Source organism: Zonotrichia albicollis, chromosome 3, assembly GCF_047830755.1.
Source record: "Zonotrichia albicollis isolate bZonAlb1 chromosome 3, bZonAlb1.hap1, whole genome shotgun sequence".
Classification (NCBI taxonomy): domain Eukaryota; kingdom Metazoa; phylum Chordata; class Aves; order Passeriformes; family Passerellidae; genus Zonotrichia; species Zonotrichia albicollis.
Window position 1 is genome coordinate 78853109 of NC_133821.1, and position 22778 is coordinate 78875886.

At 39.8% G+C, this 22778-nt stretch overlaps 1 protein-coding gene across 1 annotated transcript in view; it reads left to right on the forward strand.

Annotated features, from left to right (window-relative positions):
- Window positions 1–22778, forward strand: part of LAMA4 (laminin subunit alpha 4) — a 99411-nt gene that overhangs the window by 4864 nt on the left and 71769 nt on the right. Inside the window, exon 2 of the mRNA XM_014265676.3 lies at window positions 17481–17582. Within this exon, the coding sequence (XP_014121151.2) occupies window positions 17481–17582 (102 nt within the window). The remainder of the gene's footprint in view (window positions 1–17480; window positions 17583–22778) is intronic.

Sequence of the window (22778 nt, forward strand, 5' to 3'; positions counted from 1 at the left end):
TTAATGTAAAATGAATGTAAGGTGACATCCAGTAAAATATTCATTTCATTCTGATGTAAATGACTACAAGAGGCCAGAGACCAAGGCTAACACAAATGACTACAGAGGCCAGTATAGGAGATGAATGTGGGAAGGATTAGGGAAAGAAAGGGAAGACAGACATTCTGTGGAGACATCTGCCAAGCCAAAAAAAAGATTATCTCAAATGTCCTCCACGGAAAGAAGTGAAGTAAATAGTGGGAAAGGAAGTAAATTAAAGCAGGAAGACAAAGGAGAGGAAAAAATTAGAGCAAGAATGAGATAATCAAGAGTCTTAAGAGTAAAGGAAAAAAAGAAGTTGGGACAGGGCAGGAAGCCAATTCCCAGACTGAAGGAAGGCATGATATTGTTGGACAGATGGAAGAGGAAAACTGTTTCTAGCATCAGTGTTTTTGACTCAGGGGAAACACAGAGAGGCAAAAGTCCTTTAAAGGAAACAATTATCATGGTCAAGTCAAAATTAGCCATTTACTATAAGAGAAAGTAAGAGGCAGAAGTTATCTGATGGAGCTTGTGTGTTAAAAGGAGGTGTTTGACAGTCATTTTTTCCCACCTGATTTTACCAGCAGCTGCTGATAAAACACAAGAAGCATTATTTGAGATGCTTGCCTTCTGGTTCTCTAAAGTGATAAGCAGTGATTGGCATGGGACTTGTAACAAACTCACCTGTCTAAAATGGCTCACATTAAATATATAAACTGACAGCAACCATAAGTCCCAGCCACTTGTTAACAAAAACTCAAAATATCTCCAAGTCATCTTCACTCCTTTTCCCCAAAATGGCTGAAACAGAAAATCTTGCAAACTGTTGAGAGAAACCACAATTTGACCCTTACTTGTAGAATTAATCTGTTCAAAACAAGCTAGTACTCCAAGAAGCAGCAGAAGACCAAATCCTGAAGTGTGAGCCAAAAAGGGTTTTAGTTTGACAGGAACCTTTATATTCTTTAAAGCTAATGTGAACTGCATATACTTTTAAAAGCAGATCTTTAGATTAATTCACTTCAGACCCTTGAGGTTATGTTAGGTTAACTCCTATAATGGGAAATTTGGATTTCTAGCTGCTGTTTTTTTCTGATACAACAAGGTTATGTTCTGAGAAACATCTATTAGTGGGGAGGAAGTTTTACTGCAGATGTTTGTGATTCCAACTTAAGTTTCTCATCAAAACTTTAATGAAAATCAGCTGCTTGGAGTAGTGCCACCAGTCTCCAAACCTTCTGAATCATAGGAGGCTGAAGTAAATGGAAGCACAAAACACAGCAGATGCTCTGTTGGAAGTTTTCTCCATTTCAAGAAGATGTGTAAAACACCCACCAGAAAACAAAATTCAAATTCCACTGCAGTGTATTCCCATAAAGTTTTGGGCAAGTGCCCTAAGGTTTATTCTGGGCTGTGAAAACCAATAAAAGGCATTTTATGCCCACTCTTATTCACAACATGGGAAGCAAGAAGGAATTAAAAGTCCAGTTTTTCCAGGGGGCATGAGAAGAAATGAAAGAATTGCTTTCTGAAGGAAAACTTGGCCTGATTTAAACTGATAGCAATTAGAGCTTCTAGTGTTCAAGAGCTGTGTAAAAGAGTTCTAGTTTTTGAGTAACATAAAAGCTGCCACTGATCATTTACAACTTGCTTCTGGACTTCGATTTCAAACACCAAAATATAGACCCTTCATGTTTTATATTTTAATTGGTACTCTTGAATGTTTGGATCTCATCCCGGTCCATTTTCACACAGCACCATGAGCTGGGGATGTTTGGGTTATGCATCCTAATGCAAGATTCAACAACTGATGAATAGCATTATACACAAAGCTGTTAGAGCTCCAAAGTTTTTGAAATCTAATTCTTTGTCATTAAAATCTCAAAGAGACTTTCCTAACTGTCAGTCAGGATACATAAAGTGTGTATTTGATAATGAAAATAGATTGACTAAAATATAGTAAATATGATCTGGCTTTGTAGTTTCTTTTTAGCTGTATTTTGCAATTCTTTATGTAGTTATTTCCTTGAAATAAATACTTCATTAATACTAGAATTCCTTTTTTTTTATTTCTCTTGTGAGAAAGCAACAAGAAACAGTGCTAAACCCCACAGCATTCAAGAGTCAAAGAATGAGAGAGGGCTCTGAAAAATATTTTAGAAATTACGATTCCAACATTACAAGACTGTAAGAACAACTATAATGTTAATGTTTAGGTCATGGCATATGGAAGACAGGGAGTATGAGAGGAACTGGTACACCTTAATAAATTTGAAACTTATTATTTAATAAGTTAATAATTACAAGAAAAAAATACTCTAACTGTATGAACAGCTTTCAATATGTTCTGTAAAAATAGACTTTTTAACTAAAACTGTTATACTCAGGACCACTGTTTGACTCTGCTTACCCAAGAAAATAAATAAAAATTAGTTCATTCAATCTTTGTCCATTGCTGCCAGTGTAACTACAGGAAAAGTATCTACATAGAACCATCACCTAAACCAGATAGTTTCTGAGCTCTGTTACCTGTTCCCACCCTACAATGAATCTTTTACTCTTTTATGAAAGACCTTCCAAGTGGCAAGAGATTAGCAGACCCTTCTGCCAAGGCTAATGCAAGGCCAGAATGTCCTAGGGTTTCCTTCTGTGGTTTTCCACCTCTGAGTCTGGATGCTAGCCCACAGAGAGCACAGAGAGCCTGCCATTCACGACTCCCTTATGCTGTGCTCTCCACTCCTGGCTCCAGGGACCCTTCCTCAAAAGCACTTTGTGAAAGGAAGCTTTTATACAGATCCAGTATCCAAAAAAAGAAAACAATAAAAACAAAATCTGGCAGCGCAAAATATAACATAACCCTCCCTACCCTGACTATCGGAATCCTTCATGGCCCAGAAAGGCTAACACAGCCTGGTCCATTGAGGGTTGGGCATCAGTACCTGGCACAGATCCATTCAGGAGGATGTGAGCAGGTATTGGAGGTGTAGACATGGTGTAAGGTCAGGGAATTTGCATACCCTGCCCAGCCTTTTGCAAGTTTGTGGTTTTCCGTGGCTCTCTGCTTCCAGCCAATGGCAAGGATAGTCTGCAGAGGTTCAACAGGGTATCTAAGGCACCAGGTAATTCAGAGTGTTTGGTGATAGATTTCTGTGAGGGGTGAGAAAAAAATTGTTTTTCTCTTGATACATTGATTCTTCCCTCTCTTTGAGCCAACAGAAAATTTATTTCTTCATTATCAGACTTTGTCTATGATGAAACAAGCCCAGAAGCATTGAGATATAGAGGCAGGTTACCCCTTCTCCCCAGCCCTGGCTCTTCCCCTCTCCTTTCAGAGCACAGCCTCTGCCCAGCTTCATCCTGAATGTATGGCATGCAGTACAAAATTAACCATGCTGGGCTGTCTTACTCTCTTCCCACACATTTGCAAAGTGCTAAAATAATCCAGGGGGAAAGCCTTATATCTGAGAACTGCCCAGAAACACGGGATCTTCCCATCAAGCATCCCCAGCAGCTGTCTGCCTTGTCCGTAGCTGGGCTACCCTTGGGAGGCAGAGAAGGATGAAAGCTCTTTCTCTTCATCTTTCAAGATTGTCACATTGGCTTGGGTTTCTTTCTAACAGGCTTTTAATGGATGCTATGGCTATTGGTCAAGCAGATCACTGCTCCTCTCTGCTGTGATTCCAACATTTCAAACAGATGCAAAATCAAACCAGGAAATACTAGAAATCTGGAAGGGAGGAAATTGAAGCTGGAGATTTACCCTCTCAGTATTAAGTGTCCCATAGGCACATTAGTACTTGCTTTAAAGCTCACTTTTCTTTTTCATCCCTTGAAAATTTTTATCTCTATCTGTAAATCTCTCAGGGAGTACTGTGGTTTGTCAACTGATTATGTCTCGCTTATCAGAGAGACTCAATGACTCAGAATGTACATTTCATGTAAGTGGGGACTGGGTGGAGGGTGGTTAATGAGGAAATAACATAGGTTTATCCCTTTTCCTGTAAATTGAAAAATTGGCATTTTTTTGAAAGAGGAAAATCAACCAGCTACCATTTCAAGTGCAGATTTTCTATTTCCAACAGCAAGCATCTTGTAAGTTTTTCACTCAGTGGCAGTACTAATAAGTAAATTAGAGACTGGTAGTAATATCTGATTCTTAGCCAGGTTCCAGACAGCTAAAACACTTCCGCCCTCCCCCTTTTGAGAGAATGCCTTTTAAGCAGAGGCTTTGTCTTTCCCACTGTATATGGAAAAAATGACTGTGCAGTTCTATGGAGAATGCCTAGCTGAGATATGTTTATGTTGGATCCAACCCCATCTCTGTTGCTGAATGGCAGTTTGTTTTCCACTTGAACTGGGGAAGGCATAACAGTCTGGAAACTTTTTCAACACAGGAAATTTTTTAAAAATTTAATACAATTACTTAGTCAAGGTAAAAGATAATGTTGTTGTTCTGCATAACATCTGGCTTTCAGCTGTTTCTTGTTTTTGGGAGTCCCCATCAGTCTGTCACTGCTGCAGTGGAGGCTCACACAAGCCCACCCAAGGAATCAGAATACAGAGTGACAGTGGGCTGGGGAAAGGGTTCCTTGTCATTTTTTTCTGAGTGCCAAACTCTGCTTTGCTTACTGGTTTGGAGGTTACCCATGGGCAATTAGCCACATTCACTGTCTCTCTGACTGCCAGCTCTACCATGCCATGGGGAGAAATGGAGGTAACATTTTTTCTGTGACTTCCTGCTAACCAGATTTTATCTACTATTAGCTACTTTCAGTCTTGCTAGTTTTAGTTTTAGTTTTAGTGATCTCTGATTTTTGCACCTAAAACTTTGAGAAGAAGGTTTCCACCAGCTTCATAACCTGTCCTTTATTATCATCTGAAATAAACTTCTCTTTCGGAGGCTGATGAGTTGATAACTCATCAGATAATGCATAAATAATCCAAATTGTCATAGATAAGTCAGCAAGTGAAGTTTTCAAGTTAAAAATTTTGAAGTTAGTGTCTTGTCCTGCGTCCCTTAAGGCAACCACAACTTTTCCAGTAAATTCTGAGGAGGGCTCAACCCCTCTGTATATACAAACGATGGAGAAATTCTAGTGTTTAGTCGCTGTTTAACACAGCAACAGTTGGAAAACCAGACTAAATTCAATAGTCAGATGCACTCTTCAGCAGCTGCAGACTGGCCAGACATGGTGTGCCTGGCTCCAGACCAGCCCTGTCCTCCCAGGTGGGAGCATCACTGGGAATGCTGGAAAAAAGGAACAATACTGAGATCCATGCACAGGGGATGACAGAAAGGACACTGGTAACAGAAAATAATGCTTCATTTGTTTCACCACTTATTAAGCAGTTCATTTACTGAAAAATGTTGTATGTTCACAACCAGTGTCTCTGCTTTATTTATTGTTGTTTTGGGGTTTGGAGATTCCAATTACTCAGATTCACAAAAATATACTGCTGCACATTTAAAAATAACAATATGCAAAAATATTGGAGGGCTCTACTAAATGACAATTTAAGCAGGAAAGAATTTGCTCTAACATTTGTAATTTAAATAACAAAGCACAAACCTTGTTAGTGTGCAATTATTACCTTAGTTTGCAGTCTCATTAAATGCAATTAGAACAGCGATACCTGTCAAGATAAGTGGATAAAAAAAGATTACCAGCATTGTGCCTAAATCTCTTCACCAACTTCTGGTTAATTTCTAATTTACAACATCAGTGGAACACAGGAAATAATAAATATTTCACAGTTAACAGTGTCAGAAATTTAAAAGAAAAATATAGGGATTTAATGGACTACACCAGGGTGCTTATTATAAAAGTATCATAAACATTGCTTTGGAGACTAAGCTAAAAAAGTGTTCCTCTCAGGAATGTTTACAGTTTTAAAAATAAATTTGAAATTGCAAACTGCTAATTTGCATGAGGTTTCTGCCTTTGAAATGGTAAATACTACAGAGTGGCTTTTTGCATGCAGACAGTTACCTAACAGCTGTAGTGTCCTATTAAATGGAGTAATTAACTGTCTAGCTGTGATGTCACACACTGAATTCACTTCTTCAGTAATAATAGTTAGAATGTGACCTTTCTTCGGAAGAAGAATTTGATACTGTAGACCAGAGGTAATGAAGGCTTATAGAAATTATAAATAGAGCTTGGAGGCCTAGGGGAAGCTGGTGTACAAGCTTGTTTGTTTTTAATTCTCTAGTTTGCAAGGCTTCAAAGCTCAGATAAATTTAGCAAAAAATCAACAGAGAATAAATAAAATTGCAGAGCAGATGTCCCCTTTTGCCTGCACGTTTTGGGGTACCTCATGGTGGAGAGCAGAACTTCTGTCTCTCTCTCTTTGTGACTACTTTGATGGTAGAACTTTGGCCAACAGGTCAGTTATTCACTTGTGAAGGCCTCATTCTCCAGGGGAAGACAAAGATCCTTCTGAAATGTCACTCCATAGGGATTTATATGTTCAAGTACAAAGGCAATCTTGAATTTATTACTCACAGTCTGGGAATTTAAGTCCATTTATTTCTTCAAATGATAACTTAGAGTGAAGCATGACAACTCTGTGAAAGGGCACCATCAGGGCATTTTATTTTTAAAATTAGTTATAGTTTATCTCAGTGGTCGGAAAAATTCACAGTAATCTCCTCCTTAGCCAAGGCCTGTTCTAGGAAGATGCATGGAATAAATTAAGGAAAAATAATAGGACAGATAAAGGGGAAGTTACCAGCAGAATTAATGTTCTTTGTACCTTGAGTAAGAGCTCCTGCTCTTAATTTATTTTTTTGATATGAGAAAAATGCTTTCATCATTGTATTTAACAGAAACAAATACCACAGATGATATTTAAAAAAAAACAACTATATCAAATATTTTTCCATATTCATGTTTCCTTCCTTGTATTAAAAAAAAAAAACCAACAGATTTTCCTTAAATATCTGAAAAGCTCCCTTACATAGTTAGTTCGAAGTTTTCATGGGAAATTTTATCACTGAACTGTAGTTCTTTCTCTCTATACTCTTTGACTAATCCTTTTCCTATATCTGGTAAGCTCTGGCAGTAAATCATTTCAGGTCACTCATAAAAGTCACCCTCAAATGCAAGAGTGAGGTCTAGCCCTAAGAAAGAATGGTGGGAAAAATGGGGAAGGCAGCACAATGCCAAGCAGTGCTGTCCACATATCAAAATGTCTTAAAAGTATGGCTGTTTAGCTGCAGGCCAAAAACACTCTTTCAGCACTGCATTAAGAAATTCTTGGGTCCAGAAACAGCTGTATATTCACTGCAGACATCTGGAACCAGCAAAACACAGCTACCCAAAACGTCTGGTCACATGGGGATATTCAGTATTCCTGGTGCTTCTGACCAATTCTCTTAAAGGACGTGAAGCTTTGTAGGAGTGTCCCTTTGGGTACACTGGGTACATCTGGGACTGGGATCATACTGGGATCATACTGTGTGCTCTGCCATGAGTTGCACTGGGTACATCTGGATACAATCCCACATAACCAGCCCTAGGCAGCCCTGCTTGGACCAGCCGACCTCCAGAGGTCCCTTCCAGCCTCAGCTCTTCTGTGATTCTGCATGGCTGTGGTCATTATTCCATTTTACTGACTGAAGAACTGAATGAAAGAATAATGTTCATTGTCACACAAGACATGGGCAGAAGAATGTATTTTCTTGAGTCCCAGTATTCTTATGAACATAATTAGAGAAAGAGAGCAGCTCCTGCACGGAAACAAGTTGATGAGTTTCTTTGATGTTCAGTGAGAAGGAATATTTTATATTATGTTAATTTCAAACAGTATAATGAAACTATTGCTGTGGAGGTGTTGTAGATTAGAGGTGAATCATATATAATAAAGTGGATGAGTGGCTGGGACCAGGTGCAGGGATAGGCAGGGATAGCAAAGATAGGAGAAGAAGAGTAGGAGGACAAATGGAAAGCAGAACAGGGAGGACAGAAGCATGAATAGAGAACAAGACCACAACAGAATGGCTGTGAGAGCCAACGGGGGCAGGTGGAGATCCAAACCCTTCAGTGTAATGTTCAGTTGCTCCATTAATAGATACAGCCCAGGAGAAGCACCGAGGCCTCCCCCAAGAAGGGCCAATGAACAATCATCTCATCTGGTTGGCATTTACTGTAAGACTGTTTAAACGATATTCAAGCCTTGTTGCCAACAAGAGAGACATATAATATAGACAAGACTAAAAGGTAACCTATAAATAAAAGCTAGGGTGAGCTATAAATACAAACTGAGAAGCCATGGATTTGATCAATGCCTCACAGCATACAAACAGACTTCTTGGAAAATACTCTCTGCAGCAAACCCCTCATTGCTACAAGTACTCACTGTGCTTCTGAGGAAATTGTAACTGCCCAAATATACTTTGGCAAATTCAGGTCCATACAAATTTTGGGAGCACAAGGTCTAGAAGAAATTAATAAACAAATGATTCACAACTACATAGTTACTATTGTAAAAATGTGGCAGCAGCATGAATGACAGTCAAAACAATATCAGAGCTGGCATCAAGTACTGGTATATAAAGAGGCCAAGGACACCTTCTAGAAATGCTTTCTCCCTTGTGTCACAAAAAACCAGAACACAACAAAGCAGAGAAAATTTAATTACACAAATTCTACCCTGAGTCATACACTTCAGGATCCCTCAGATCATAGAGTCATGGGATGTTAAGAGTTTGAAGGGACCTTAAAGATCATGTAAATCCCAACCCCCCTGCCATGGTTGACATTGTTGGAGAAGCAATAAAAATCAGTGTTTCAATACAGTCATCTGTTATCTCAAACATTTCGGCTGTTGAGAGGCAAAGACCACCAGCTCAAGCTTCTTTCTTACAAGGTATTATGTGAAAAAATGCAGAGTTGTACTTTGCATTTTTTGATTGCACTTTGCTGATGATCTCATGAATAGTCTGGTGTTCACGTGTCAAACAGATGAGAACAAAAACTGTGAAGAAGATGAGCAATGCCAAACAATATTCAAAATAGAAAATTATATTATGAGCGCTGTTTTCATTTCAGTTATCTCTCATGGGCCTAGTCTTTTGGAAAACAGGAATCAGGAACCATGCAGAGGCATCTGGAAGCATCTGGTGGTGGGTTCAGTAATTTATTATCTCCTAGTCAAGAAATGTGGCAAGTCAGCCTTTCATGGTTAGCTAGGCCAAATTAGAAAGATGGATAGCCTGCTGAGGCACACTGCTCAGATATCATACATGTACCTGTAAAATATGTACTATCTTCTAGGCACACATAAAAACAGCAGAGTTCTAACTTTACATGTATCCCAAAATTTTCTGAGCAGTGTCTCTCAGCTATATCAGTATCTTGTCCCAAAACATTCTCAGCAAGAGCTGGTGAGCTGGCACCACTGAGATCCTCATCGAAAAATGTGGAAAAGTCCAGGTGTGAAGGGCATCAAAGTGCATTAATTAATAAACACCTCATCGGTCTGGTAATCTCAATTCCTGATGGGCTCAGGTTTTCCTGTCTGCTGACCCTATGCAGTAAGTGCAGTTCATTTGTTTTCTAGTGAACATGTAAGTCCGTCCAATCATCTGGGACCAGGGCAAAAACCAGCATGTCTCAGGCAGCAGCAGGGCCCTGCAGAGCAGATATAGGTATGTCCTGTTCTCCCACTAAAACCTTGTCCATCCCATTGTACCCACACATTTCTGAAACCCCACACAGTGGAAAGATACTCCTAAAAATTACATATACTGAATTCTCAAACCAAAATTTAACCTCCAGCAGTCAAGCACCTTTTCTGTGATCAATAAAGTTCATGTTGGCTGTGTAAGACAGCCAGGGCTCCTGAGTGTGCTGCACACCAGTACAGAGGCTGACACCAAGCTGGAGTTGCACACAGTGCTTTTTGTCCATCTGCTGGGTTTTATATTTTGGCAACAAATGGAGAAAGGTTTCTTCTTCAGGTCACCAAAGGCAGGAGGGTCAGGAGAGTGGGATGTAGTGTTATCACAGCTCTTTTTGTTTGCATAAAGTTTCTCAGCAGGCTGAAGAAGAACTAAATCTTTGTGTCTATGCTTATGAATACCACATCTTTGACCTAAGGAATTCGAAATGTCTATTAGTTTGCTCCCAGGGAGCAAGAAGCAGTCAAATGACCATCAATCTACAGCTGGAAGACTGGATTTTAAAAATCCATGCTTAAATGCACTGGAAGTCAATTATGTCCAAGCTGAAAAGCAGATGGGAAAGTCACGTTACTGTCCTCAGTATCTTTTAATGAATGAAATACCAGAAGTATATTTGTATATCTGTCCAAGGTAAAGAAGACAGTTTTGTAGTTAATGATTTCCAAGCATGATAAGCCATAGATTTTGTGCCTGCCCAGAGTGGTTTTAAGACAGGATGTCCATGGATTCAAACACTTTGTATATTTACATCCAAATTTGGCAAAGCAGTATTTTTAGCGTGTCTTTTGGAAGGACCCAGAAAGTGTCCTTAGAATGGGGTTATTCTTCTTTCTAGGCTAGATATTCCCTGCACTTATGTAGAGAATTGTTTGGGTCTCTCAGACATCAAGATTTCCTCCATATCTATCCACTTTCTCTGCCTGAACATTCTGACCTGTGGAACAGATTCTGAGGAGACTTTGCACTTCTCCAAGGATACAGCGCCCAGCAGTTTGGCCAGATCTGTGGCATAGCTGTTGCAGCCTGGACACTTCTCTAAGGCACAGCACATCTGACATGTGCAATAGGCTTCATCTCATGGAGTTTGTATACAGGGCTGGCACCTACACGTGAGCCACCCTGCACGTCCCTCTATGCTGTTAGGAGAGAGCAGCAGGCCCAGCTGACCGAATTTAGATTCACTTCCGTATACAAGAAATCAAACCACACCATGGGTGTCCAGCTGGCTTCTGGCCACATGGCATCCCACGTGGAAGTCCCCCTGTGGATGAGTCCCAGCTTGCTGTGGTTTAGCCTCCCTGCACAGGCACGCAGCTGCCAAGGCCGGCTCACCCTCACACCAGCGCGGCCCCAGCTGCGTTAGCTCAGCACTGCACTGGGGCACAGACCTCCTCAGGGCCTCAGCCTGGGACTGCCTTCAGGGCTCACACAGACCTGCTGAGTGCCGAATGCTTGGCAAGGTTTCTGTGAGCTCTTGGCTGGGGATTGAAAGTGGAGTCCCTGTTATAGGTGATCAAAACCAGCAATCTCTTTGGAAAAGAGTCCCACCTCTTCTGAGGAAGCCAGAGAAACTGAAATAACATCAAATGTACAGTAGAGGACTGCTTTCTCAGGCTTGTTTCTCTAATGTTCCTATTTCTAATAAACAATTGCATAAATGAAAGTACTGGGAGATATTCAAGCAGGAAAACATCTTTATTTTTAGGAAGGCCAATAGGCTATTTATCTCAAGTTGGCCTAAGCAAACAAACTTCAAAAAGGCCTCAGAACTGTAGCTGCCAGTTTCAAATAGTGCTTATAAAGACAAATAAACAAAAGCAAGCATGCTTGGATTGGGTTTGGAAATGTCCTCAAGGAGCAGAGGACTGATGTTTCCATGGTAATGCCATGTACTTCCAGCAGACTGGTCTCTGCTCTAGAGACAAAGACTGTAAAATGAATGGAGGTGGTTTCAAGTATTCACTCATCTCTACATGGCAAAAGATATAGAGTTTCAGAGATTTGATATAACTTTGAGTCCAAAACCTGTTTTTCTAAACTGTTCCTTCCAGATATATAAACATTACACATTGATCTGGAGCTGCCAAGAGGGGACATTGCTCCACTCAATTTGTCTGATTGATTTCATCAATGCATTGAAAATATGGACTTAAATTATCCATGTGTCCTACTTTTACAGGTATCTGTGGCTCATATGATACCTGTTATATCAGAGGAGCAACACTTTTCTCTTTTCTTTTCCCTGTGTTCTGATTATGAAGCAAAGCTTCCTAATGTTCAAGTAGAATTTTTTTATTTTCTCCTTCTTTCTTTTCTTTCATTCCATAAGAGACAATGGGGACCTCTAAGGGTCCTACAGTTCCAAAATTATTACTCAATCTATGTCAAGTGATAAACATTATTATTCAAATAATTTACAATATGTGTCACAGTTCTCTATAAATGTTTTGACTGAGAGATAGCCTCTCAGGCCGGATTTCACACTCCTCAAACTATGACTTCCTTAGGTTTATATCTTTTTATAAAATTTTTACTACCTTTACAGAAGAGATCAGACTGCAGAACAATGAAAACTGGAATCCACAAATATATTTTCAATATTAAACTATGTGGCAAATTAAATTTCATCAAGATAAAGAAAGTAAACAAACTCTGGTATGTCAGCTTGACCAGAGATAGCTATGTATGTACTTGGCCAAAATCAGATGACAGGTAATGAGAATTAATTATATTCTCTTCCACTGAAGGCTAAAAGAACATGATCGGTAACAGTTTCTAAGACTTGAATAGCATATCATAAATGATGCTAGAGTCTTTAATCTAACCCCTATGAAGAAGGGGTTAGATTATATGAAGAAGTAATATGTGGAGGCTTCCAGAAACTAAGATAATGTGCATTTTCTCCTCTTGCCATCAAAAATCACCCTTCTACACAAAACACAGTGTTTGCAACACAGGATAGATCTTATTTGTATTTTTGCAGCTAGATCTAGGACATTATGCTAATTAAGTTAGTTTTCATTTCATCATGAGCCCATGAGTTCATCAGGCTCAGCTGTGCCCAGACTGCATTCACTTTTAATATCCTAACCAGACCTTTCTCTCCAGTAGTGAGACTCTACCAAGTAATACCATAATGTCTGACCTTTGCCTCATGCCTGAGCATCCTTATAGTTCCCTGAGGATCCTTCTCAGACCTGGAAGGAAGCACACCTTTGGACACTCTCTGGCAGCAAAGACCATAACCCTGCTGAGAGCTACAAACAAGGCTCTACTGGCACTGAACTTAGAAGTGACTTGGCAGCTGATGTGCAATGGCAACTACTTTGAGCGCTGTTCCTTAGATTCAGTTCCTCACGTGCACCAGCTGTTTCCTCTTTCACAATGGTCCTGGAGGACAGCACCATCTTTTTCTTCTGGGGTTTGTTTTTTGGACCAGATGTGATGGGATTTCTGGTCCAAGACTGAAAATAGTATCATGGATGGAAGCTGAAATGTCCATTAAATGTCTATAAATGCAGACCATTTAACCCTGAATACACACGCTCTTGTGTACCTCAGCACTTGGGAGGAAACTCTGTAAATAGCAAGCACTGGTGCGAATCCAAGGGAGCCTTTTATTGTGGAAGAGAGCTTTTGTGTGTTTACATACTCACAAGTCACAATTTCCAGTACTAACTAAAGATACATGCCATGTTTTCTTACCATTAGATGAGAGAGTCAATAGCTACATCTGAAGTACAGAATAAAGCAGTGTTGGGACCTCCTAGTCAAACAGGATAACACACCCTATGTCCATGTGCTGAAACATCCCCTGTGCTTGCCCAGAGAAGGGTAGTCCTGTAAAAACTGAATCCTGGGAGCATATCCTAACAGATGCCATGCCCTGAGCTGGCGTGGTCATTGGGAGGAAAATCAGAGTCTGTCAAGGAGCAAGATCAAGGCCTGAAACCACACCTTGCCTTTCTTCAGCTGGCCAGTGCAGATGTGACCACAGAGAATGCTCTGCGTGTGTTACCAGCACAACATTCTTCTTTTGGGGAAAGCAAACCAGAAGAGGCAGGTTCAGAGCAAACACCCACCCCAGCACAGCTGCACCACTCCTGAGCTAGCAGCAAGGAAGGAATGGGAGATCTGGCTCTGGCTTCAGTTTGCAGGTGCAGATCAGGAACAGCTACAATGAAATTGATGGAACTGCTTGAATATAATGTGGGAGTAAATTCATACTCTGTGTATGTGAATTGTCTTCCATCTTCAGTACCATATTGCACCCAGACCAGCAGAAAGGTCTGAAGAAGCAGAAAATTACTACAGGCTCCCCAGCACTTTCAGTATGCAGCTGGTTCTTGTTTTTGAGTAATGCAATCATTCAATCCAGATGCAGGGCGGGAGCAGGGGAATAAATGCCCCACGGGTGCAGAGATTTTTCAGGAGATCAGCAAGGCCAAGATTTGATTGGACTTTTCAACTTGAAGTGGAACAAACTTTGTCCCTCAGGGAAAAAAAATCTAATAATTGTGAAGACATAATTGCTAATGCAGACCTAACATTTTGGCCTTCTAATTGTCTTCACCATTCAGAAATAGACAGTGGACGGAAATGTTCCTCACTCAATTGCCTACATAACTATTTTACAGGAAGGGTATTTCCATTTTGTTCCAGTCCTGTTTCTGCTTTGGGTGCAATAATTTTGTGCTTCCAGAACATTCAGCAATTTGAATCCCTCAATTAGCTCAACACTCTGACACTTCTTTTTATAAATAAGAGGTTGGCTCAAGCTCTGGAACAACCAACCAATCACTCCATTATCACTAGTAGGGCAAGGAGCAACAAAAATATATCAGAATAATTGAGAATGCCTGAGAAAACTTCAGAGCCCAAAGGAAGTCTGGATCCCATTTTCCCTTCATTCCCCTGTCCCTCATACCATTGATTGTCAATATCTCATTTCTGGTTTACATTGATGCATCCCGTGGTTTAAAGTACTGTTTTAAAATAGTGAGCATCAGCACCTTCCAAGTTTTTGTGATTAATTGAATAACATGGGGGGGAAAGGCTATGAAAAAAATACCCAGATGACTTCCCCACATCTCATTTTGAAGTAGGGCTCTGACAATGAATATAGAGGGACCCAGACTTGAGGCAGATGTCTTAAGGAACTCAAAAGTGAGCCTGCTAATAATAGGAGGTAAACTGGTTCCCAGTGGACCTTAGCAAAGGCTGTGCAGCCCTTGCCCTTAATGCTAAAACCAACGATGTAACACTGACCTGCACTAACTTCTTACTGCTGGGTGTGTGGACAGGATGGAAGCTCTCTCGTGGCTGCAGTGCAGTCACACCATCAGTTGAAGTGTAAATGAGATTATCATTATGGCAGACTAAAGGATTTTCATAGACACCTTTACAAGCATTCCAACATTTCCATTGTCCATATTCACTATCATAAGTAAAAATCATCCTGCTTAGACCTGCAAAACCAAGAAAGCTTTTGGGAAGACACTAGAGGAGCACAGTTAGGACCACCCACCAGCTCTGTTCATCAGAGAATATAACAAGCTTTAGATCTGTATGGGTGGAAAGAAATATTGCAAAGGCAGACATTGGGACAAGAGTCTGTTTTCAATTTAGAAACTAACTGTCTCGCTTCCACAGTGTGTGGTGTAATCATTGAGCTGCAATCCTTAGTCTGGCGGGAGCCAGTCCTACCGCTGTGCAAAGACTAAACAACTGAAAGAAACAAGCAGTAGAAATAGACAGACAGTATTTCTGCTGTCCCAAAGAGTCTGTGGTCTGAAGACTTTGCCTCCTAGGAGTTATTATCAAAAGAGTGTTTCCAAACAAACCAGATAAAATTCTGTGCACAAGAATGGTAAAGGCAACTGAGTTTTCCATTTATGTTCATCTCCACTTCTCAGAGCTCTCTGGGATAAGATGGGACCAGTGATTAATTTCTAAACCTCATTTTTAAAGCCTGCTGTTAGTCATCTCCTAAGATGTTGTTTTCTAAGCGAGCAGCCTGTCTGGCTGGACCTAACCACACTTGGGAATGGAAGTTAACACACAGCCAAGACTCAGGATTGCTGGCTCTTGCTACCCAGAGCTCCCCAGCTGTAATTACAGCCCGATGCAGACCTGTGAGTGCAGGTCCCAGGAGTGACAAGGCCACAGCATGGTGCCAGGGCTGGCTAGCCCCAGCCACCAGCAGGGACATTTTGCACTGCTGCTCACAGGCCAGTTTCTGCAGATAGGGAGGGATCACTGTGTGGCTCTGCATTTGGTACTGCTTACCTGCTGTTCTGCCATAGCTTACCTGGGCATGAGAAACTGCAGGTGCTAAGCTATTTTTCTACACAGTGCAGAAAATATCTCATCCTTGATTTGAGGGCAACCCAGGAAAGTAAGGAATAGGAAGATACAAAGGAAAGCTAATCCTGATTTGATCAGAGTAATACAATAAGAAGCCTCTTAGCTCATACAAATGCAAGACACACCCTTCTGAGTTATTTGAACTTTATACTTTTCCCACTTTTTTCAAGGGTAGGTGACCTCAAGAGCCACAGAATAAAAAAGTTCTGTACAGAGAGCCACAAAAATATTACAGGAAAGTCTGGCATACCTTAAGCTCTAACAGCCACCTCAGGGATGTTGTTTGTAAGTGATAGCAGAAACATCACTGTTGGCAAGTCACTGGTGTGGCAAATAATTTTTGGAGCACTAAATGACATGCCAGTGTCTTTACATCAGCTCTGCAACAATATTGCAAGATTTAGACAAGAGTGAGATATTTAGGATCCAAAAATTCCTTAATCTAGCATAATACATGTGACACAGGGAGACTGGACAGGGCGAGCAGGGTGACACAGGGTACCCGAGCTAACAGAGTTTATTGATGAGATCAACCTGTGTACATCTCACCAGCTCTGTATAATGAGGGAAAAGTCCTCAGTGAAGAATAAGAATTTTTACTCAACACAACAAAAACTATCCACTTTAATTTTCTTTTTATTTTTCAGTCTTTGAAATGCATCTTAATAGCTTTGTGTTTCTGATTTCTTAAATTATTGCTGTAATTATTATTCAAAAGAAGGTGATCCAGATATTTAAAATTTCATTTTCATTTTGGTAAGCTCTGGTAAATTATCAAAATTACTAAATTATATAAACAGGCAAAGCCACACATTTATTCAAAAGGGCATTGATCTTTGTAGGTATGTTTGTTTCCCATAGGCTATTCATCCAAATCTCATCAAAACTTTGATGTAAAGTAAATTTTCTAAAGCTTTTGTCCTTTTCTTTTCTTTTCTTTTCTTTTCTTTTCTTTTCTTTTCTTTTCTTTTCTTTTCTTTTCTTTTCTTTTCTTTTCTTTTCTTTTCTTTTCTTTTCTTTTCTTCCTCAGTAAAAGCTATTCCTTTCCTATAAATACACCTTTAGAAAAATACCTTCTTTACCAAATAAGGATTATGGTTTCTTGTTAACTCATCCTCTAGTACAACATGCAGTAAGAATCTGCCAGCTCCACACCCAGAGCTTGTCAGGGACAGGACACAGGCAGGAATGCTGACAGCTTTAACACTCTAAGGCAAAAACCAAGCACCAGGACAGAGTGAAAGAACAGAGTCAAGTTCAGCAGTGTGTGTGTGGTCTGCTATGGAGGGGTTGTGCACTGTGCTCTGGGGAGACCTGATGGCTCTAGCCTTGCTTTCCTCTCCTCTCACCAAACCTAATTCTCCAGCCGCATATGCGTAGGAAATACTTTTTTCTCTCATTGCAGGGATGCCAAGAAGGATTTTATCGTGCCAGCTCAGGAAAATGCTCCCCTTGCAACTGTAATGGTAATGCAAACAGATGCCTTGATGGATCTGGAATCTGTGTGGTAAGGAATTCCTCTGTTCTCTGATTGTCTGACTTTTCATACCGATGCTCAGTTTCAACATAATGCAAAAGCAGTGTCTGTACCACAGGAGATTTTTGCTGAAGAAAGATCATAAGTAGGGCCAAGATCAATACCATAATAAATTGTCCTGGCCAAAATTAATTCTCATTTAAATTATCTCTGCAGATTCAAAACACTTCCCTCATGCAGTATTTGTGACAGTTAGCATGTGGAAAATTTTTAGTCCATCAGAAATATGGAAAGAGTTTTGTATACCTCTGGAGAAAATAAATGTATAAATTCAAACACATTTCTTTCTCCCCTTTATGAATACAGTGCTGTGTATAATATAAACAATTTACAGTGGTGAGTGACCCCTGTGAGTATATACATGTGTTACCCAGAGCAATTCAAATGCCAAGGAACAACATGAGAAGGTTGAAACAAAACACCAGGGGAAGAGTGTGTTGAATTCCAAGGTACTGTTACAATTTCCCATATGTTCAATCTGACTCAGAATCACCTCATACAGAAAGCTGTGTGTTAGTAATAGCAGTCAAACATTTGTAGCTCCAGAGCAAAAATCAGCCCAGTAAAACTAATCCCAACTACTAGTAGGCAATTAGGGCACTTATTCACTAAAAAAATTATGGAAGCTAATACTGTTTAAACCACATAGCAAGAGTTAGGCACTAGTATACTCTTTGCAGGCTTGTAAAGAGTATAGCTTGTAAGAGCCCAGAACCCCTTGCTCTGCCATGTGTTACTTTTGACAAGTCATAAACCTTTGCCCTCAGTTTATCTCTTCATAAAATGGACTCATAATATTCACATACTTTGCTTTGTTGCAACCACTATCAAGTTTTCAGTTATTCAAATACATCAAGTCAAGTTCCATGGCATATTTTCTACCACTTTTATTTCTGTGGGAAGAAGACTGTGCAGCTGTTCAGGACAAAAAAAGTAACTATGGCTTGGCCATTGTAATGTGCTTAGAATTGGCTGGTTTCTGTAGAACACATATTGGCTTACTTTTTATGATTAAATTTTCAAAAGTGGTTTCAGAATGCCAGGCATTCCCAGCTTTTCTCTTTCACATACACAAGGCTTTTGGCTCATGGGATCATGGTCCCCTTCATGACAATGTCAAGTGACAGTGATGCCAAGGGGAAACTTCTGATGAACAACTTGGGAACCAGATAGCTTGTCACACGTCTTCTTCTGATGGCTCTGGTCACCAGAGATCTTCTGGAGTGGAATATTTAAGTTAGGAAATTATTACATCCTCAGGTTACAAACACAACAGAAGACCTGCTTCCTGTCTTCTACAAAAATATGGCTGAAGTCAAGGGTTCCAGACAAACAAACAAACAAAACCAGAAAATTTACAGTATCAGGAAGAAATTATCTGAAAGTAAATGTACATTCCTGATTGGTGTTTTGTTTCTTGGAACCAGCTATGTAGTAAGGAATAAAACTAAAAGCTAAACCCTAATTTACTGTTTGAGTTCAAATTGCCTTTTGATAGCTTGTCTGAAGGATTTTAAAAGCCACCAAGCACAGGTCATTTACTTCTGAATAAAAAGTGAAAAGGCTTAAGTGAAATAAAAGTGAAAGGCAGAGGAAAAGTGCAGAATGAAAAGGAGGTTTAAAGATTTGATAGCATAAACCAGAACAAGAGATGCCCATGGGGACTGCAGTAACAGGACCTTCCTGGAGATTCAGAAATTTCTGGAAAAGTTTGGAAGACTAATTAAATTGGTAAATGGCAAAACGTGACTGAGAAAGCCTGGGAGAAGAAAAGCTTAGAGAGAGAAAGACATAACTTGAATTACAGCATGAAGAAGCACATTAGATTAATGAATTAATTCAATTTAGGAAAAGGTGACTTGATGGTTGGTAATGTGACTTGTATTAGAATCAGTGGACAAAGCAGCCTTCCCCAAGAGCTGGAGAAGGACATGTGCGTATCTGGGCAAAGCCTGCTGGGGCAGAAATGAGTCAATATATATTCTGGGAGTTCCTGTGAAGAGATAGGACCATGTGGTATGGAGAGCTCACCATTCTCTCTATTCTCAAATTTTAAGGCCACCTACTCCAAGTAGTAGTGAAGTAGTAAGTCTTGCAGTGAAAACCACCACAGTGACAGAAAAAAATTCCTGCATTCAATTAGTTTTTAATGAGCTGTGGGATAAATCTGTATTTATCCCACTTTATTATTGTTGTCATCCTCTATTTCCATGATTATGAACTTGCTATCTCCCTGCTTCCATGATGCAACAGCATTCTAAAATTTTATCACATTTGGACTCTCCACCACAACCACATCTTACCTTAACCTTGAGCCATAGATTCAAACCATCTTTAGCAGCAGATCTTTAGAAGAACAGATCTTCCCCAAAGTTAAAGTTTTCTATATCTCCATATTTATCAACATAAGTAAATGAGTTGAACATTTAAAAAAAATCACTTTTTAAAGTTAACTCTGCTAACAATGCTGGAAGCTATAATAACATGGAAGCAATAATAACACTGTGTTTGGTTGGTAGATATTTTTTATAGTCAAAATAATAACTAAGCTGTAAGACCTAAATAAATAGACAAGGCAGTACGAAAAGAAAAAAGTACTCTGCTTCAAAAGGGATGAAAATAAAGGTTTGGGCCCCATATGATGCTCTGAGGCCATCATATTATGCAAATCCCTCAAATCAATTTGGCAAATGTAGTTCCCACAGCATAAAAATTAATGAAATTTTCATTGGCCTGTGCCCTAAATTCAAAATCAAATAAAATTAAACCCTTTTTAATGATGCCTTAAGGTAGAGTGTTCATATCTTTAATTTCTGCTGACATATATATCTTGAGGTTCTGTTTCAAAACTTATCTCAGCTTATTCATAGAGTGCAAATCACATCCACGAGTCATTAAAAGCTTATTGAATGACACAGTCAATGAATCAACAATCTCCTTAGGTAACCAGACAGAAGAAATTATTGCAGACAGTGCCTTCCTTGCATAGATGTCCGCATAAAAACAGTATAGAAATCAGTCATGTGACCCTGTGACTAAAACTGAAGAGACACAGAGTCCATTTTGTTAGGATAGAAAATCACCCAAGTGTTAAAAAAGAATAGCCAACACAGCATAAGCTCTACTAATGATATATTAAAAGAGAGATGTCTAATAATGCTTCATTTCAAGGACGCTATTGTTTCATGTAAGGCCAGTAGGGGAAGAAACAATTCATTGTGCTGATCTTGGACTTTGGATTTTTAACATAATTTTCTCAATCCTGGCTACAAGAAGAAAATTAAGTCTCTTTTCAGGGCCTAGCTTTTGATTTTGGAAACATGCATATATGTGATGTTAACTGGGTGAAACTGCAAGAGATTCAAGTGGCCATCTGCATGCCCAGGGATGCGCACTTCCCCTGCATAAAGCCCATCATGTCTTGCTGCTAGTGAGATAGGAAGGTATGAAGGGATTGTTTTACCTCCTGTACCATCCCCCAGACCACAACCCAACAACAACTTACACCCAAACTATTTCTTTAGAGCACCTCCACTGAGGGCTCAAGATTTCAAAATTCAGATGGGTGTGGTCTTCAAATGACTGATCATCAGAGGGGCTGTGATGGTCACCTCTGAAAAGGGTGGCATATAGAGGTGAAACAGCTTTTCTAGAGCCATAAACTGTCACACTTGCATAGAATTGTGCAAGTAGTACAATTCACAGGGCTTTACCATACTTAAAGATTTGATTGCGCAGTGTAGGGAATCAAGTTGCTTGACGTTACTGCAATATATTATGGCAATGACTCCAAAAGAACGCTACAAAATGGATTGAAAGGCAGAAAGTTCTTTAAAATGCCAAGCTGTTTATCCAGGAAAAATTTTATAAGACTGAGTTATCAGTGTCTTACATGAGGTGTCTACTGTTAATGGAGATTAGATCTTTGATGCATGAAAACACAGAACAAAAGAAGTAACTCTGGAGAAAGCATTATAGCAGAAGGCGAAGGTAAATTTCTTGCTGTCTCCCTAGAAACCTTTAAGTGGCTTGTTATCACTTCAGTTCCATGTATTTGATTGGTCTTTATGTAAGGCATCCAAATACTCATAAGGAAAAAAATAAATGTGAACATTTTGGAACAGGAAAGACCAAATGATCCTAACAGTGGAGAGGATAAATCCACCGGTATCCTTTCCAGCCTTTTATGGAATTTTTTACAATAGAGCATATTGTCGTGTAAGTGATTTGTGTTTAAGCATTTGGGTTTACAGCTGAGTGGAAAGGTTGGAACAGATTTGGCAGTTCTGCCCAAGAGGATAATATGTTCCACATGGTTGCCAAGGCTGGTCTGGAGAACTGCCAGTGGATCTACAACCATCCATCAAGCATGAGCAAAAAGCAGTAGGGAGCTAGCAAAACTCCCCAGCTCGTTAGGTACTTCTGCCTTCACAAAGAGCCTTGCTGCTTATAGCTCACTGCTTCTTTCTGCAGAGATGGGCTGCAGATATCTATACAGCACTGGTGACATATGTTTGAAAATCTGACCAGAATGCAGTGTTAGTATGCAGAGATTGTCAAAAACATTAGTGTTAGTCAACACATTTTCTCAGGTATAGATATCTTCCTCCCTCTTAGCTAAGTTTAAAGTCAGTATTTGTTGTCCCTCCCAGTTTACTGTTGAAAACATGCGACAGTGATCCCCAATGTGTGAGCATTTGTTTCCACTCCTGCACAGCCAGTGTAAGAGGCATGAAGGAAATCAGGCTGGGACTGCAAGGAGGGGCTGCTGCTTCTCTCCCACCTGCTCAGCCACATTTGTCACAGTTAGCTACACCAAGTGATGGGTTGAGAAAGCAGTGGGCCAGATGCTTTGGCAAGGCATCAGCTCCCAGTTCACTAATACAGGACAAGGTCTATAAATCAGAACTTTGACATAGAGGGGGTATTTTGACCCAAACCACATCAGGAAATTAGTTATGCAGCTATTCTCTTTTTTCTTTTTTTTTTTTTTTACTTAGACAGGTGTCTACTCTAGTGAAAAATTGCACAATACTTTGTGTTTACTTTAAGTGCCTCATGTCCTTCTTCCATATGAAGTTCTGAAAACTAATACTGCATCTCACCCACAATGGCTGGAGAGAGAAAGCTTGAAACCCTAAACCTCAGAGATGGAAAAGAAAACAT